Consider the following 16893-nt stretch of genomic DNA (forward strand, 5'->3'; position numbering starts at 1 on the left):
CACAGTTGTTGCTAAATGACGTACAGTGATTTTAATTCAATGCTTTACCCAAATGTCTTATCCTGAGCAGTACTTTCTTTTCTGTTACTAGATGATTCCTCTCGATTCCTTTGTTGGCCAAAGTGCTGATGGTAAAATGGTTCCCATAATTCCTGGTGGGAACAGTATCCCACTTACCTTTTCAAACAGGAAAGAATATGTGGAGAGGGCAATTGAGTACCGACTTCATGAAATTGATCGTCAGGTGAGACTCTCACTCAACTCTGCCTCTTTTGGTGACTGGATAGTGATCATTGCAGTATGCTATGATTTGGTTTACACAAAATTTATTGGATCTTTCTTGTTTTTTTTTAATAATATGTGTATCATTTTAAAAGTAAACTTGATTCACCTGATTCACATCTTAGATGTTACCCAGCAGTCTAGAATGTCAAGAAAGACCAGAAGAGCACAGAAAACCTGTGAAAATTTGATATTTATTCATCAGAAATGCCACAGTGAAATCAACTGACTGGGAATCTAACAAGGGCTTACACAGAAAGCTGAGCACTTTTAATGTTGTGTTTCCATCAGCACATACTCTAGCACTTGTCATTGAATATCAATAACATCTGTTTAACTTAATAAACTCTGTGTGTGTGTGTGTGTGTGTGTGCGCGCGCGTGCGCGTGCGCGCGTGTGTGTGTGTGTGTGTGTGTGTGTGTGTGTGTTAATATTTACCTTACTTGCTTTTGACTAGTAAGCGTAAACACTTTAATGGGTGAATTGAAAAATTATGTAGTAATTTATATAAATACCTTTTGTATCATTTGCTGAAATGCCATTTTGTGATTTATATAGTAGCCTCGTGTGTTAATACAGCAACGTTACACCAGAGAACTTATTTTCCTCTGCGTCAGGGTCATGTGGCTGTAGCCATCTCTGTACTGACTCTAAGAACTTAAGCCTTTCAGCTCAAAGATAGACCTTCTTTTTTAATATATGATAAACAAGCAGTCATGTAGCACCTTAAAGACTAACAACATAGCTTATTAGGTGATGAGCTTTTGTTGGGCAGACCCACACTTCTGAAGAAAATACTATTAAAATAATTTTGGTCAAAGACAATTCTCTGCAACACTTGAGCAGTTTTTGAGGGAGTCTCTTATCCTTTGAAGCGGGGTCATGTGTATTATTACTATGTTGTATTTTGGTAATAATGTAAATTGTACTCTTAACCTGTTCATCTGTATGTGTTCAAACTCAAAATCTTAGCTTTGCTTGTAAGTTGTGTGCTAAGGACCCAAAATAAATACAGTAACTATAACAGCACATAAAATAAATCCAGTAACTATTCTTTTTGGGGTATAGGTGGCTGCTGTGCGAGAAGGAATGTCTTGGATTGTTCCCGTTCCTTTGTTATCTCTTCTGACTGCTAAGCAATTGGAACAGATGGTTTGTGGAATGCCAGAAATCTCCGTTGAGGTCCTAAAGAAAGTTGTGCGGTACAGAGAGGTTGATGAACAGCACCAGTTAGTTCAGTGGTTCTGGCACACCCTTGAAGAGTTTTCAAATGAGGAAAGAGTCCTTTTCATGAGATTTGTGTCAGGGAGATCTCGACTGCCAGCGAACACTGCTGATATCTCTCAGCGATTCCAAATAATGAAGGTTGATAGGGTAAGATGCTATTTTCTAATATGTTCATTTCTGCGCACTTTAGTCAATCCTTTAGTGAAAGCTGCCTTTTACCAACATTAATCCCTGAGGCACTATGCATTATGAAATGAGTTTCTGACTTCTAGAGCCAGGGAATTTAATTCTTTATTAGTACCTAACATTGTGTGAATTGTAGCATAATTTACTGATTACTTTGAACACAAAAAGGATGACTGTAATTATTAGGTGAAGTTGAGGCCGGTTTCTAAAGAACACAGTGTCTACACTAGAATCCTCTGTCAACAGACATTTCTGTCAGAAGATACTTTCTGACAAAACATCTGTTGACAGAGTGTGGACACACACAAAAATGGGTTGAAAGAATGATCCACTCTGATGACAGACTGGCCGTACTGCCCAGCCACACTCTTGACAAAACAGCTAACCAGAAGCATACCAGACAGGGCTGTCCAGAGCCCTGGAAGCCCTATCTGTTGGGAGAAAGCCTCCCAGAGCATCCACGCAGATTTTTAGTCAACGGATTCTGTTGACAAAGGCGATCTTCCTCATCTGCAAGAGGCAGAAGGTTATTGGCGAAAGTGCCAGCTTTTGTCAGCATGCTGTTGACAAAACGCATTTTGTGTGTGGCCAATCCACCACTTTTGTCAACAAAACTCTCTAGTGTAGCTGTAGGCAGTGTGAATGATTGCACCATATTTAATCTCCAGTCATTTCCTACTACAAGAATACTGATTTAGTATTTTAAAGATTGGGAAAAAACAACCTTAGTTCAGTCTTGTTTATGCTCCATCTCTGAAAGTGTTCTCATTGTAGAATGACTTGGGAAAAGGGCAGTTGAGATGCTAAACTGTTGCCATATCAACTGCCACCGAATATCACCCTCCTTCCCATGTGGAACCCAGTGGATACAGGCACTCTCCCAAGAAATACAGTTGCAGTTCACTGACTTTCTAATGCATTGGTTGAAGACTGACTGCAGCTGTTTCTGAAGATTTAGAACAAATTTAAATATGTTTAGAGGTATCTTATTGTTATATCTTCATGAAAATTTACATGAGCACTTTAATTTCATTAAATTAATTGAAACTTTCCTCCTCAATATTAGCATATATCAAAAGAACCATAACAGAGAAGAAGCCGTGCTAGTCTATACACTATCACAACAAAAAGCAGTCAAGTAGCACTTTAAAGACTAGCAAAATAGTTTATTAGGTGAGCTTTCGTGGGACAGACCCATTTCTTCAGACCATAGCCAGACCAGAACAGACTCAATATTTAAGACACAGAGAACCAAAAACAGTAAGCAAGGAGGGACAAATCAGAGAAAGATAATCAAGGTGACCAAATCAGAGAGTGGAGGGGTGGGGGGAAGGTCAAGAATTAGATTGAGCCAAGTATGCAGACAAGCCCCTATAGTGACTCAGAAAGTTCCCATCACGATTTAAACCATGTGTTAATGTGCCGAATTTGAATATAAAAGCCAGCTCGGCTGCTTCTCTTTCCAGAACGGTGTGATAATTTCTCTTCAGTAACACACATTGACAGAATGCCCCATTCCATTAAAATGTTGACTAACTGGTTTGTGGATCTGGAGTGTCTTGATGTCTGTTTTGTGCCTGTTGACCCTTTGTCTAAGGGAGTTAGAAGTCTGTCCAATATACAAAGCATCTGGGCATTGTTGGCACATGATGGCTTATATGATGTTAGTAGAGGAGCATGAGAAAGTGCCCGTGATTCTGTGAGTAACCTGGTTAGGTCCAGTGATGGTATTTCCAGAGAAGATATGTGGACAAAGCTGGCAGCGGGCTTTGTTGCAGGGAAAGGGTCCAGGACTGGTGTTCCAGTATATTGTATATTGGACAGACTTCTAACTCTCTTAGACAAAGGGTCAACGGGCACAAAACAGACATCAAAACACTCCAGATCCACAAACCAGTTAGTCAACATTTTAATGGAATGGGGCATTCTGTCAATGACCTAAAGGTATGTGTGTTACTGAAGAGGAATTATCGCACTGTTCTGGAAAGAGAAGCAGCCGAGCTGGCTTGTATATTCAAATTCGGCACATTAACACATGGTTTAAATCGTGATGGGAACTTTCTGAGTCACTATAGGGGCTTGTCTGCATACTTGGCTCAATCTAATTCTTGACCTTCCCCCCCACCCCTCCACTCTCTGATTTGGTCACCTTGATTATCTTTCTCTGATTTGTCCCTCCTTGCTTACTGTTTTTGGTTCTCTGTGTCTTAAATATTGAGTCTGTTCTGGTCTGGCTATGGTCTGAAGAAGTGGGTCTGTCCCACGAAAGCTCACCTAATAAACTGTTTTGCTAGTCTTTAAAGTGCTACTTGACTGCTTTTTGTTTCAAAAGAACCATGAGAGGGATATTTATGATACTTTGAAAGTTAGGTAGCAAATGGAAACTGATAATCTTAGTATTTTGCTGCTCCTAACAATTAAGCTCCTGCGCTAAAACAGAAAATAATCTTGCATTTAAAAGGTCTTTTCCTTACATTTAAATTGTATTATGCCTGTCCACATGCCCCTAGTAATTTCAGTTGGATACAAAATTTTTACTGCTTGGTCTAAATTATTATTTAATATATTGCAATAGACAAAAACCTGGAAGCTTTGCTCTTAAATTAGAGGCATGTCATTGGCGGTAGAAATAATGTTTGGGTGGATGATAGTGACAGTTTTTTAACTGGAATGCAAACATAAGGTGTTACTGGTTCTTGCTGCTTATTGGCCTTGTTCTGGATGAGAGGAGTGTGCTCTTTTTTTAAAGTTGTTTTTTGGGCAGGGAAAAGCAATGAATTTGCTGCTTTTCTTTTCGTTTGCAGTCTTAACCATGTCCTACTTTTTATCTATTTCCACAGCCTTATGACAGCTTGCCTACCTCACAGACCTGTTTCTTTCAACTGAGACTCCCACCATACTCCAGTCAACTAATCATGGCAGAGCGTTTGCGCTATGCAATCAATAACTGCAGGTCTATAGATATGGACAATTACATGCTCTCACGCAACGTGGACAATGCCGAGGGCTCAGACACAGATTATTAACTTTCTGTGAACAAAATCCATCTTCCTTTTGTTACAAACAGTGCCCTAAGTCCAATCAATGTTGACACAATTTTATGGTAACCATAGGTGTTTTAGGAGCGTAAGCAGACATTAATAACCAGTGGCCACGTTTTAGTTACTCTAAATGTAACAACAAATTAGATGTTTTTATTTTTGGTGATTGTTTAAAAAAAATGACAAAACCCCTCAAAAAGTGCAGTCAATATGTTTTTTTCCATATTTTGGTCACTTTTGATAATTTTGCATGGAGCCATTTTGGTGCTTTTTTTTTTTTCCCCTCCCTAATTTGAGAATGGTACATTTGTAAGCCCTCCTAGTGAACATGAAGAGTTGTACATTGTGTATAATTGTTCATTAGCATGGACAGTTTTACATGAATATTTATTTTAATTTGAATTGCCTGTGCAGAGTTCCTTATGCAGAGAAAATAAAGCAAAGACAAGAATGAGTGGGTTTTTGTGCATGTTCAGTAATTTACAAGGTTTATTCAGCATATAGAAATTTAGACTTAAACTTCTCAGTTGGCAAACATTTAACATGGGGATGATTTACACGGGCTTTTTGAAACAGTCTTGGATAGCTTATTAGCATATGAATAGCCAATATAGCAGTAGCAATTTTATTCCAGTTAAAAAATAGTCACTGCACTGCATGTTGAACACTGTTCCAGAATTTTAATAACCCTGCAGCATTGACTTATTCCTTGTCTGTACTACTCAGTTTTATCAACAAAAGCAGAGGTGGAAGTAGGTCAGTATGGAATGCTGGTAAAAAAACCACCACTAGTACTGGCCTGTACATGGCTGATGTTAAAGTGCTGGCAGTGCAGCCCATGGCAAAAGGGGCAGAAGCAGTGACATTATCAGCAGGACTGCTGATGATGATGGAGAGCAAAAGGGATAACTCCTCGAGCTCCTGACTGCTGTGGCTGGATGCCTGGGGCTCCCAGCTGCCACCACAGCAGTAATGAAACATTGGCTGGAGGAGTCTGACCCCAACCCCACCCCTTCCAAATGCAGGTATGCACCCCTCACATTTTGAAAGCCCAGGAATTGATACTCCTTTTTGAGTGTGCTTGGAGTGCACAGTTCACACATCTTCCCAGCTGATCAGGTTGGCATTTCGTGGCAGATATGTGCCTGCACGGAGCACACCAGAGCTGTTAGATCTGCTGAGTATATGGGGAGAGGAGGCTCTGTAGCTGAACCTTTATACTAGCTGTAGGAATTTTAATACTTGTAGACTGGTTGCATAGGACAAGGGCCAGAAAGGGCCATGTATGTGTCATGCTAAAATCAAGAAGCTGAGTCAGGCATATCAGAAGGCAAGGGAGGTCACTCTCACAAAAAGCCAAAGACATACCACTCTTATAAGGAGCTACATGCCCCTTCTAAGCCTCAGCTACAACCCCACCTTCACTCCCAAAAGCCCCATTGATACTTTGGGGGCACTGGAGCCAGCAGCCAGCAGACTCAGCCCTAGTGAGAAAGAGGTACCCAAGGAGATGGAGTAGGACAATGATGTGGAGCCCATAGAAGGGCTTTCTAGCCAGTTGTAGTAGTTGGAAGTCATGGGGTGATGTCCTAAAAGGTCTCCTCCTCCATCAGTGATGATGATCATTTGGCTACATGCATACATGCCACCTGTGCAGGTGGCTAATGTGGTAGACTTCAAGTGAGCCTCCGAAGACCAAAGAGTCAGATAAGGAGCGAAGGTACCTGAGCCAGATGTATAGAACATGAAGCATGATCTTCCCCAGATCAGAGGTCATGGTTAGGCTAACACATGTATGCTCATTAAAATGGATTCGACTCAGTCAGTGCTTGGGATCTGTCACTGCCCCCGAGGTTGGACAGAAACACATCAGGTTGCTGTCCTTTCGACATTGCGTAGTTATCACCCATTAACCTGTGCATGGGTGTTGGATCACTATCATGTTGTCACTTGTCCAGAACCTAGGTCGGTATGTTTCTGTTATCTGTGGGGTGTGCATTTGTACCAAGATGTTTCTTCATGAGCTGTTCTGATATGACTCCCTCTACAATGTACTCGCAGTCCCTGCCCAACACCTTTTGGTGTTTTATACCACTAACCCTGTTTGTGCTAAATTCTATTATCAGAGCCTGTCTCTTGCTCAAAGCTTAGCATTCACACAGCCTTGCCCATTGTGGCTTAGGCCTCAGGCCTCATAGCAGGCCAGTGATGTGGGCTGATGTTTCAGGCCTCAGCTTACTACACAGGTCCCACCATTCCGGCTGTGGCTTACAGGATGCAGGAGAGGGGAGCTCTGGTGAGTGCTTGTTTTGCTTGGATACTGCATTATGAGAAAAGTATCAGAGAGGTAGCTGTATTAGTCTGTATCTTTGAGAACAACAAGTCCTATGGAATCTTTGTAGACTAATAGATATTTTGGAACATAAGCTTTCATGAGCAAACACCCGTTTCATGAGATGCATGAGTGGGATGGGGGGTTTCAGAGTAGTATTTAAAGGTGGGGGGTCCCAGGAAAAGGGAGGACCAGAGCTGACAAGGTCTATTCAATCAGGGTGGAAATGGCCCATTATCAGTAGTATACATCAAGAGAGGAGAAAAAACAAGTCAAATCAGTCGGGGGGATGTGGTCCATTGTCAGACTCTAATGTGGAGGTGTGAACTTCCAAAGCAGAGAAACTGCTTTTGTAAGGGGCTAGCCACTCCCAGTCTCTGTTTAATCCTTGGTTGATGGAGTCAAATCTGCAAATGAATTCCAGCTCAGAGAGTTCTCTCTCCGTTTTATTTTTGAATTTTTTTTTGTTGTAGGACTGCTACTTTTAAATCTGTTACTGAGTGTGCAGGGAGATTGAAGTGTTCTCCCACAGGCTTTTGTATGTTACTGTTCCTGATGTCTGATTTATGTCCATTTATTCTTTTAAGTAGAGACTGTCCAGTTTGGCCAATGTAAATTGCAGTGGAGCATTGCTGGCACATGATGGCATATATTATATTAGTAGCTGTGCTGATGGAGCCCCTGATGTGCTAAAGTAGATGTAGATGTGCTAAAGGAGCCCCTGATCGTATAGTTGATGTTAGGTTCTGTGATGATATTGCTGGTGTTAGATACGTGAGCAGAGTTGGCAGCGAGGTTTGCTGCAGGGATTGTTTCCAGGTTGAGAGTTACTGTGTTGTGGTCTATAGTTGCTGGTTCTCAGATTTGTTTAAGGTTGGCAGGCTGTCTGTACGCAAGGACAGGCCTGTCTCCCAAGGTCTGTGAGAGTGAAGATCATTGTCCAGGATAGGTTGCAGATCACTGACGATGCGTTGGAGAGGCTTTAGCTGGGGATTGTATGTGATGGCCAGTGGTGTTCTCTTGTTTTCCTTGTGAGGCCTGTCTTGTAAAAGGTGGCTTCTGGGTACCCATCTGTCAATCTGTTTCTTCACTTCTTCAGGTGGGTATTGTAGTTTGAGGAAGGCTTGGTAAAGGTCTTGTGGATGTTTCTCTGTCTGACAGATCGGAGCAAATATGGTTGTACCTTAGTGCCTGGCTGTATACAATGGATTGTGTAGTACATTCTGGATGGAAGCTGGAGGCGTATAGATAAGCGTAGTGGTCCGTGGGTTTTCAGTATGGGGTGGTATTTATGCGATCATTGCTTATCTGCACATTAGTGTCCAGGAAGTGAATCTCTTGTGTGGACTGCTCCAGGCTAAGGTTGATGGTGAGGTGGAAACTGTTGAAATCACGGTGGAACTGTTCAAGAGCCTCCTTCCCATGGGTCCAGATGATGAAGATGTCATCAGTGTAGCACAGGTAGAGGAGGGGCGCAAGGGGGCAAGAACTAAGGAAGCCTTGTTCCAGGTTAGCCACAAAAATGTTGGCATACGGTGGGGCCATGTGGGTGCCCATAGCAGTGCCACTGATTTGAAGGTATAAATTGTCCTCAAATCTGAAACAGTTGTGGGTGAGGACAAAGTCACAAAGCTGCACCACCATTTGTGCCTCGATCTCATCAAGGATAATGTTCCTAACAGCTTGGGTCTGTCTTAGCATAAGAACAGCCATACTGGGTCAGACCAAAGGTCCATCCAACCCAGTAGCCTGTCTGCCAACAGTGACCAGTGCCAGGTGCCCCAGAGGGGGTGGACCGAAGACAGTGATCAAGCGATTTGTCTCCTGCCATCCATCTCCAGCCTCTGACAATCAGAGGCCAGGGACACCATTCCTACCTTGGACCTAACCTCCATCAATTTACCTAGCTGTTTCTTAAATTCTGTTATAGTCCTGGCCTTCACAGTCTCCTCTGGCAAGGAGTTCCACAGGTTAACTATGTGCTGAGTGAAGAAGAACTTTCTTTTATTAGTTTTAAACCTGCTACTCATTAATTTCATTTGGTGTCCTCTGGTTCTTGTATTATGGGCACATGTAAATAACTTCTTATTCACCCTCTCCACACCTGTCATAATTTTATATACCTCTATCATGTCCCCCCTCAGTCTCCTCTTTTCTAAACTGAAAAGTCGCACTCATGCATCTGACAAAGTGGGTCTTTGCCCACGAAAGCTTATGCTCCAGAAATCTTTGTCTGTCTATAAGGTGCCACAGGACTTCTTGCATTATGAGAGGAGATTGGGTGGTTCTTAGTTACACGATAGAGGACGGTTAAGGGGCCTATATTAACAGATTCTGTCCTTTGGTGCAGGAGATCTGTGGCAGAAAAGTTTAACGTACACGGGGATGTCTCTAGAGTCCTTTGTAATTATCCCTGGGAAAAATTCCTGTCGACATTCTGCAATTGGTTGCTGAAGCTTCGTTCAGAGAGCTGCCTTGTGCCTCCTCACTTGGTACGGAGCTTTGCTAAGCCACGTGACAAGTGTACACAGATGAGTGGCATATGGAGCCTGTCTGAAGCTACGTGCAGGCAGGAGATGTTCCCTTGCATCCCAGGTTATCTTTAGGGCTGAGAGACTGGGGTTCATGACTCAAGCTTTTGAAAGAGTGCCACTGTTCAGAGTAAGCGCCCTACCTGCTTATTAACCCCCTTCCTAAGCCACACTTTGTTCCTTCTTGCCCTTACCCACTCGCACCCCTAAAGTCATAATTGGGCAACCTAGCCAAGGAACAGTGAGAGAGGGGTTTGCACAATTTTTGTGGTTCATGACTCAGCATATGCTCTTTGTTTCTGGTCCTTTGTCGCAGCATAGTTGAGGTGGGGATATTTGTTCCAGCGAGCACCCTGCCACAGGGAACCCCAGTGCCACAAAGCCTTCCATTTTTTCCTGGACCTTCACAGTCTTTCTGTTGGTAGTGGTCAGTGGCTCGATGTCTGGTTGGTGGTCAGCAGCAAGCAGAGTGCCCCAAGTGTTCACACTGGGCTGATTTTGTTCAACATCTTTATTAATGACCTGGCTGAGGGTCTGGATTGCACCCTCAGCATGTTTGCAGGTGACACAAAGCTAGCGGGAAAGGTTGATAAGACTAGAGTCCAGAGTAACCCAGACAAATTGGCAAATTGGGCCAAAAGAAGTCTGAGGTTCAACAAGTACAAGTGCAGTGTCCTGCACATGGGACACAATAATCCCAAACACTGCTGCAGCCCAGGGACTGAGTGGCTAAGCAGCAGCTCTCCAGAGTACAGTGTATGAGAAACTGGACCTGAGTCAACCATGTACTCTTGTAGCCAAGCAGACTAATGGTGTACTTCAGTGTATTAGTCAGAGCATTGCCAGCAAATCTAGGGAAGTGATTATTTGGTACTTGTGAGGCTGCAACTGGAGTATTATGTCCAGTTCTGCCCCCCCTCCACCTCAGTATAGAAAAGATATGGGTGCATTGACGAGAGTCCAGTGGAGGGCAGCAAAAAATGATTAGAAGGGACTGGAGCATCTGACGTATGAGAGATTTCTGAGGGATTTGAGCCGTCGACTACAAGAAAGTGCGGGGTCCAAAGAGGATGGAGGCTGTTCTCTGTAGTGACATAACAAAACGAGGAGCAAAGGTTTCAAATTGCAGTGGGGAAGGGCTGGGAGAATGTTTCTAAATTGGTATTAGAAAAAACTTTTTCACCAGGTGAAGCACTGGAATGTGTTACCCAGGGAGGTGGTGGAACTGCCATCCCTAGAGGTTTTTAAGTCTGGCTGGGATAATATAGTTAGGGTTGGTTCTGCCTTCAGCTGGGGATTGGCCTTGATGAGCTCCTGAGGCCTCTACCAACCTTATATTTGGTAGGAGGCGATTAATGACTCTGCACACTTTTAACAGCGCAGCCCCTCACAGGCAACTTTCCAATTCCAAACTGATTTGTGACTGACCAGCAGCATTCTGGAGCTGCCACTTCCACCCAGCCATCACCCCTTGTTTTTCCACAGCGAGGGCAGTTGTCAGTCTGGTGTGCTTGTACCTTGTACCTGTGCAGGGGTGACCTCCACTCAGATCTGTGCAGCTGAAAGTGCTCCAGTCACTGCTTGTCAGTCCTAATATGCGTCATCCTGCAATACCAGTGCTCTGTGCTTGTTTCCTGAGCCCAATGATCTGAGAATGCCAGCAGCAATCTTGAATTATTTGTTGCTAGATCAGGGCAGGCATCACCAACTTACTCTGGTTCATAACTCATGAAATATTACAGGACCAGAAAAGAAAAAAGCACATTCAGTGCTGTGTGAAGCATAAATTACCTTTTTTAAAAGGGAAAGCTGCACTTTCTTCTGTGTTGGAGCTGTACTAAGTCAATGTTCAGTTGGGAACTTCTGAAAGAACAACTATGATGGTTTTTTCAGAGCTAAGAGCCACTCCTCCTTGCACATCTCCATAAAGCTCTCAGACAGCTACTCTTCAATTTTTCTCATAAGGTTTTTTTTGTGACACTGACCTTGACAGGACTCCTTTCCTCACCAAACCACCAGTAAGTTAGTCTGGAATCATGGCACCATAGAGCAGTTTTGTGTAATGACCAGTCCTGTGCCCACATTGAGTTGACCACCCCTTCCTTATCAATTTTCCTTACTTTAAGGAGACTGATGTCTCTTTTTGCAACCTAGAAGCAGCAGAGGAAAGAGCACTTAGCTACTATATGATACTGCAAGCTGTTCTGCCATGCCCAGACCACCCTCTTCCCTCATTAAGCTGCTAGGGGGAAAGAAATGTGCACGGTCCCAGCAGAGCAGGGAGCCATGTGGTGCTCCAGAGGGAGAAAAGCAGAGGTTGGAGGGCGGGGTTTAAGACCACACAGTGACTGAGGACAAGGTGCATAGCCCAAGAAGCTGCTTTGCCATCCCAGCCTCCCTCCCCTTTCTGAGCTCCTACTGGGGAAAGAGAAACTTCCACTGTCCCAGCCAGGGGTTTTGGGGGGGGGGGAGGCGGGCAGGTAGAGACCATGCAGTGACTAGGTACAGGAAGGAGAAGACAAGCTGCTTTGCCATCATGGGACCCCTTCCCTGGGCTGCTGGGGACAGAAAACTTTTGCTGTCCCAGCCAGAAGGTTGGGGGAATTTTTAGACCACACACTGACTGAGAGCTGCTCCACCACCCACGGGACCACTACCCCTACCCCCACTGCCTTTCTCAGGTTGCTGGGGAAAGGAAAACGCTCACTGGCTCAGCCTGGGGAGTGGGATCTGGTTTTAGCCCACACAGTGATAGAGAGCTGCTCCACCATGGAGGGGCTCTCCCCTCCCTCCATCTGTGCCAAATTACCGTAACTGGAAGTGAACTGAGTCAGGATCTAAGATCTCGGTGTAGTACGTGCTGTACAGCGGACAGTTAAAAGGTCAGATTTGTCCTTACAGGGAGTACGTCTATAAGCTTTCACAGAGAGTCAGTGACTGGATTACTTTGTGTTGTTAAACAAAGCTACAGAAAATGAATCTCCTCAATGTCTGGCCATCACTCAGGGTTTGATGTAGTGTGTTCAACAGCAGTCTCTGTCATCAATGGCCACCCATCCCTACTCCAGCTGTGACACTGGCACAGGTTCACAGAAGATGAACACAGGTCTGAAGAAGTGGGTCTGTCCCACGAAAGCTCACCTTATAAACGATTTTGCTAGTCTTTAAAGTGCTACTTGACTGCTTTTTGTTTTGATAGTGTATAGACTAGCATGGCTTCCTCTCTGTTACTATTCCTCCAAACGTGATAGCAAAATGCCTTGGCTTACCTACCATAAACTGCTTTATTAGCCCCTGAATGAGAATGATTAATTGTATAAAAAAGAAAACTTGTCTTTATGATATGTTGAAGGGGTGGCGGGGGGGGCACTTTACAAGCTCCTTTCTCACAACCAATGCTGTGAATCCACGGAGATATGGTATCATCCTTGACAATGATGAGGGTAGCCCCTGTTTGACTCATGCTATAGAAAGCAGTTTATGCCAGTCTGACAAGTTCCTGTAAGAATGAAACCGTTTACATGCTAATGTGGTTTCATTGGAATGTTATTCTAATAAATATATTCAGCCCTGCTTGGGATGTGCTTACAAGTTCACTTGCTTGCGAAGGTAGGACACATGGCCAACAGGTGTTGGTTTAATTACCTGGAAGAGCGATTAATCCAACTGACCTATAGTGTTTAAGCTTTACAGACAAAGACATATGATTGGGGGTGGGGAGCAGCTCTTTAAGAGCAACAGACATGACTTTCATGTCTGTGGTCATAACACTGTTCATAACCCCCACCCCTTCAACATGTCATTCAAAAAAAAACTTGTCTTTAAGATTAATCATTTTCATTCAGGGGCTACTAAAGCAGTTTTTCAAAGCCTTCCTGATTAGCAGTGTTCCTTACTGTGGTTGCCTTATTGCCCTGGTGTCTGGCTTATCATTACCAGCCAGGTGATTGGCCTCTGGCCTGGTATCAGGTTTTTCCCTTTTACTTTCAAATTAAACCAGGCTGCTACCACAAGTTGTCCTTGCTGAGGTCTAGCTGAGTCAGCAGGCTCCTGATTTTAAACAGCCAAATGCCTATTCTAACACCATTCTGCTCTGGCTCATAGTGTAGGTGATCTGCTCCTCCCTGTGCTCCAGGGTGTCTGTGTATTGCTTCATGAGCCAAGGGCTAACCTGGATCACCCAGAAGCACTGTTGGCATTGCCACACCCCAATGGTGCTGGGTCTGGTCTGGGAAGAACTTGCCAGTCTACAGCATTCTAAACAGCCCCAAGTTCCTGAAGAGGCCTCTCTACTTTTGCCAGTCAGCTCACGTGGATGTTGGTGAAATGACCCCTTAACCCTAATCTTCAACCTTCTAACCCATTCGTCAATGCCTATGCCACCATGGAGCAGTACCCGGCTGGTTTTTGTACATTGTGGCACAGTTGTGTGTGTTGCCAAAGTAAGCAGAGGCATGGCACTTACTACCCCACTACAGTTAGGGCAACCACCCCCCCCACCCCGGCCAATCATGACAAAGCTGTCCACATGTCACTTTCCTAGCAGAATGGTACTGGCTACCCAGCTCACAGCAGCTGCCCCTGCCCTGTAGATTTGTTCACACTGAACTGATGAGAGGCTACAAGATTCCACAGCAGGCTTGCTACATATTTCTGAGCTGTTAGAGCCGGTTGTATTTTTTTTTTTTTTTGTATTGCAGTGCACCAGGGGGGTGGGGAGGGGGAAGCAAGTTGCAAAGTTCCCTGAAAGTGGCCTTGTGCATGTGGCAGTTTTGTGGGCCCACCAGGCTGACTATGGTTCATGGCACCATACCCAGGGCTTTGTGTAGAAGGCTGAGCGTGCAGCCAGCAACTGCCTGTTCCTCTTCTCTGGTGTACACTAGTATAGAGCCATAGCCGCCTGGGAGGCTGCAATGCTCTCATGGCACTTTAGAGCCAGCACATTAGTTTTAAGCTGCATGGACTCCATGCTAGCCTTGCAATAGTGTTTGCAAGAGTATGTTAAAAAAAGGGCACAAAAACAGTTCTTGCTGTTGCATTCCAAAAGGTGTGATGGACACTATAGGCTGCTGCTGGTGTACACCCATGACATATTTTTGCCTTATCTCACACAGACAGGGATAGAACCCCATACTGCAACAGGGAAGCCACAACTGTGGGCGAGGAGCCCACAGCCCATTGCTGACAGTCATACCTGGTAATTTGATTGGGGGCAGAGCCCATGCTGTTGCCATGTTGTCTGTGTGGATGTGCACTTTAGCCTTGGGTGCTGGCCAACACATTTGAACTGATTTCCTAGTGCAGCCATACCCTTGGACAGGGCTGGAGCACTAGAGCTGAGGACCTGAGTGCAACCTTGTCACGTGCCAAGGAGTTTGCGGCTCCTGCTGGGCCATGCAGCCAGCATGCTGGCCAAGCTTTTATACCAAAAGCTCCACAACTGTTTTACAGAGCTTAGTGGGAGAGTGGGCTGCTACATCACCCACCGGGGGATCCCTAGCAAACACTGGCCTGTACCAGAGCTGTTACACTCTGCCTGACATGAACACTGGCGGCTAGGGCTCTGGCTGAGCTGCCCTTTCCCGAGAGCACGACTGTGGCTAAAGGCTAACATGAGCCAGGAGCATAGCAAGGCAGAGTGCTGCTGTTACTTCACACACACACAGTAGGCCCAACCTTGCCAGTACAGCAATACAAATGGAAATAATAGGGAGGGTGGGTGGGGAATTCTTACAAGGAGGTGCACATAAGACCACATTCAATATGCTGGGCAGAAAAGCTGTTCATAGCCTTTAAAAAAGAAAAATCACTACACCAGCCTAGTTTTCTCATTGTGTCACTCATTTGCCAGACGATACATGTGTTTTTTTTTTGTCACACGGTTTTTGGACATCAGTATCACTTTGAAATGGCACATGCCTGAATTTGAGGGTATGAGGAGAGGAGGAAGTAACCGCTCTTCATGCTAACCCATTCTATACTGCAACTGTCACAGTTCAGTCTTACTGTGCTCAGTTGAAGCTAGTGATTGGTTAGCTGATAAAGCAAAGCCGCCCCCTGCCCCCCCCCCCGGTCCCCAAACTTGAAAGCATAGTGACCGGATAACATTTCCAAGTGGAACAAGAAGTCGTGTGGCACCTTATAGCCTAACAGATATTTTCGAGCATAAGCATTCATAGGTAAAGACCCACGTCCTCCATCCCACAAAAGCTCACCACCTAATAAATTATTTTGTTAGTCTTTCAAGCGCTCATGGACTGCTGTTTTTTTTTTGCTCCAAAATATGTTAGGTGCCACAGAACTTCCTGTTCTCGAAGATATACTTGTGGGCAATCCAACCTTCACTTTGTGAGTGAGACGTCTGGCTTTGTAGGAAAAGAACTGATGAAGCATTAAACTTACTTACCCCTGCTTATCAGAAGCATCACGTTCTTAGGCAGTGGGGTGGCAAGCGAAGAGTTGAGGCAGCTAGGGCCAGAGATGTGTTTTATGGCTTTCATCTAGCACACGAGATTTACTGACACATTTTTTGAAGTGTCTGTTGTCTTAAGTAAGCGCTCTCTAGTATTGCTGTGTTCCTAGATACATTTAATTGAAGTATCCTAAAGGTGCTGAGGTAATGTGACACAGGAGGAAATGTGAAGGCTTTAAAGGGCCACCGCTGTGTGGTGGTCTTTGGGAAGGTTACATGTATCAAAATGTATAGAAACCTGACAAGAGAGAGAGACAGACACAAAAAACATGGTAACAAAACCACATACTACCATGCTTTACCAGTTTTATTGTAACAGTCTTTTGGGCAATTTAGACAGATTCTACTATTGCTGTGGAATGTTTTCCAAAAAAGGAGTGCACAGGCATGTGTTGCAATTAACTTACTGTGTATCAGTCTCAGAGGCATAACCACCTTAGTCTGAAGCTTCACAAATAAGCAGCATCCAACAGCACCTTGCTGAGTAACACGTTTATTAGGTCATGAGCTTTGGTTTTACTAATAAAGTACCACTTGACTGCTTATTGTTGTAGATCAGTGACATCTCAGTTGGACAGCTGTTTATACACGTGTGTGTTAATGTTAAACTTACATTTATATTTACACTAAAATAAACTCAAGCTTAAATTGCCCACGTGCATTATGTACTCATGAGAGAAAATGGGTGTGGGGGGAACTACTTGAGTAGTACATGCTATCTGCTGTGTAGGCCCAGTAATTTTAACAATAATGAAGTTGCAGCCTCATTAAACCCATAGCAAAAAGGTCTCCCTTCTCTGTGGCATAGCCAAATGATATACC

At 44.2% G+C, this 16893-nt stretch overlaps 1 protein-coding gene across 9 annotated transcripts in view; it reads left to right on the forward strand.

Moving 5' to 3' along the window:
* The window catches only part of HERC1 (HECT and RLD domain containing E3 ubiquitin protein ligase family member 1), a 280539-nt gene extending 275043 nt beyond the window's left edge, over positions 1–5496 (forward strand). For 6 of the 9 annotated variants that reach the window (XM_075007327.1, XM_075007334.1, XM_075007331.1 and 3 more), the window contains 3 exons: positions 92–244; positions 1351–1656; positions 4536–5496. In XM_075007327.1, coding sequence (XP_074863428.1) covers positions 92–244; positions 1351–1656; positions 4536–4721 — 645 coding nt within the window. In that variant the 3' untranslated portion in view covers positions 4722–5496. The remainder of the gene's footprint in view (positions 1–91; positions 245–1350; positions 1657–4535) is intronic. The other 3 variants (XM_075007330.1, XM_075007336.1, XM_075007332.1) reach the window with 1 other exon arrangement.
* The last annotated feature ends 11397 nt before the right edge of the window (positions 5497–16893 follow it).

The sequence above is a fragment of the Carettochelys insculpta genome, chromosome 12 (assembly GCF_033958435.1).
Source record: "Carettochelys insculpta isolate YL-2023 chromosome 12, ASM3395843v1, whole genome shotgun sequence".
Classification (NCBI taxonomy): domain Eukaryota; kingdom Metazoa; phylum Chordata; order Testudines; family Carettochelyidae; genus Carettochelys; species Carettochelys insculpta.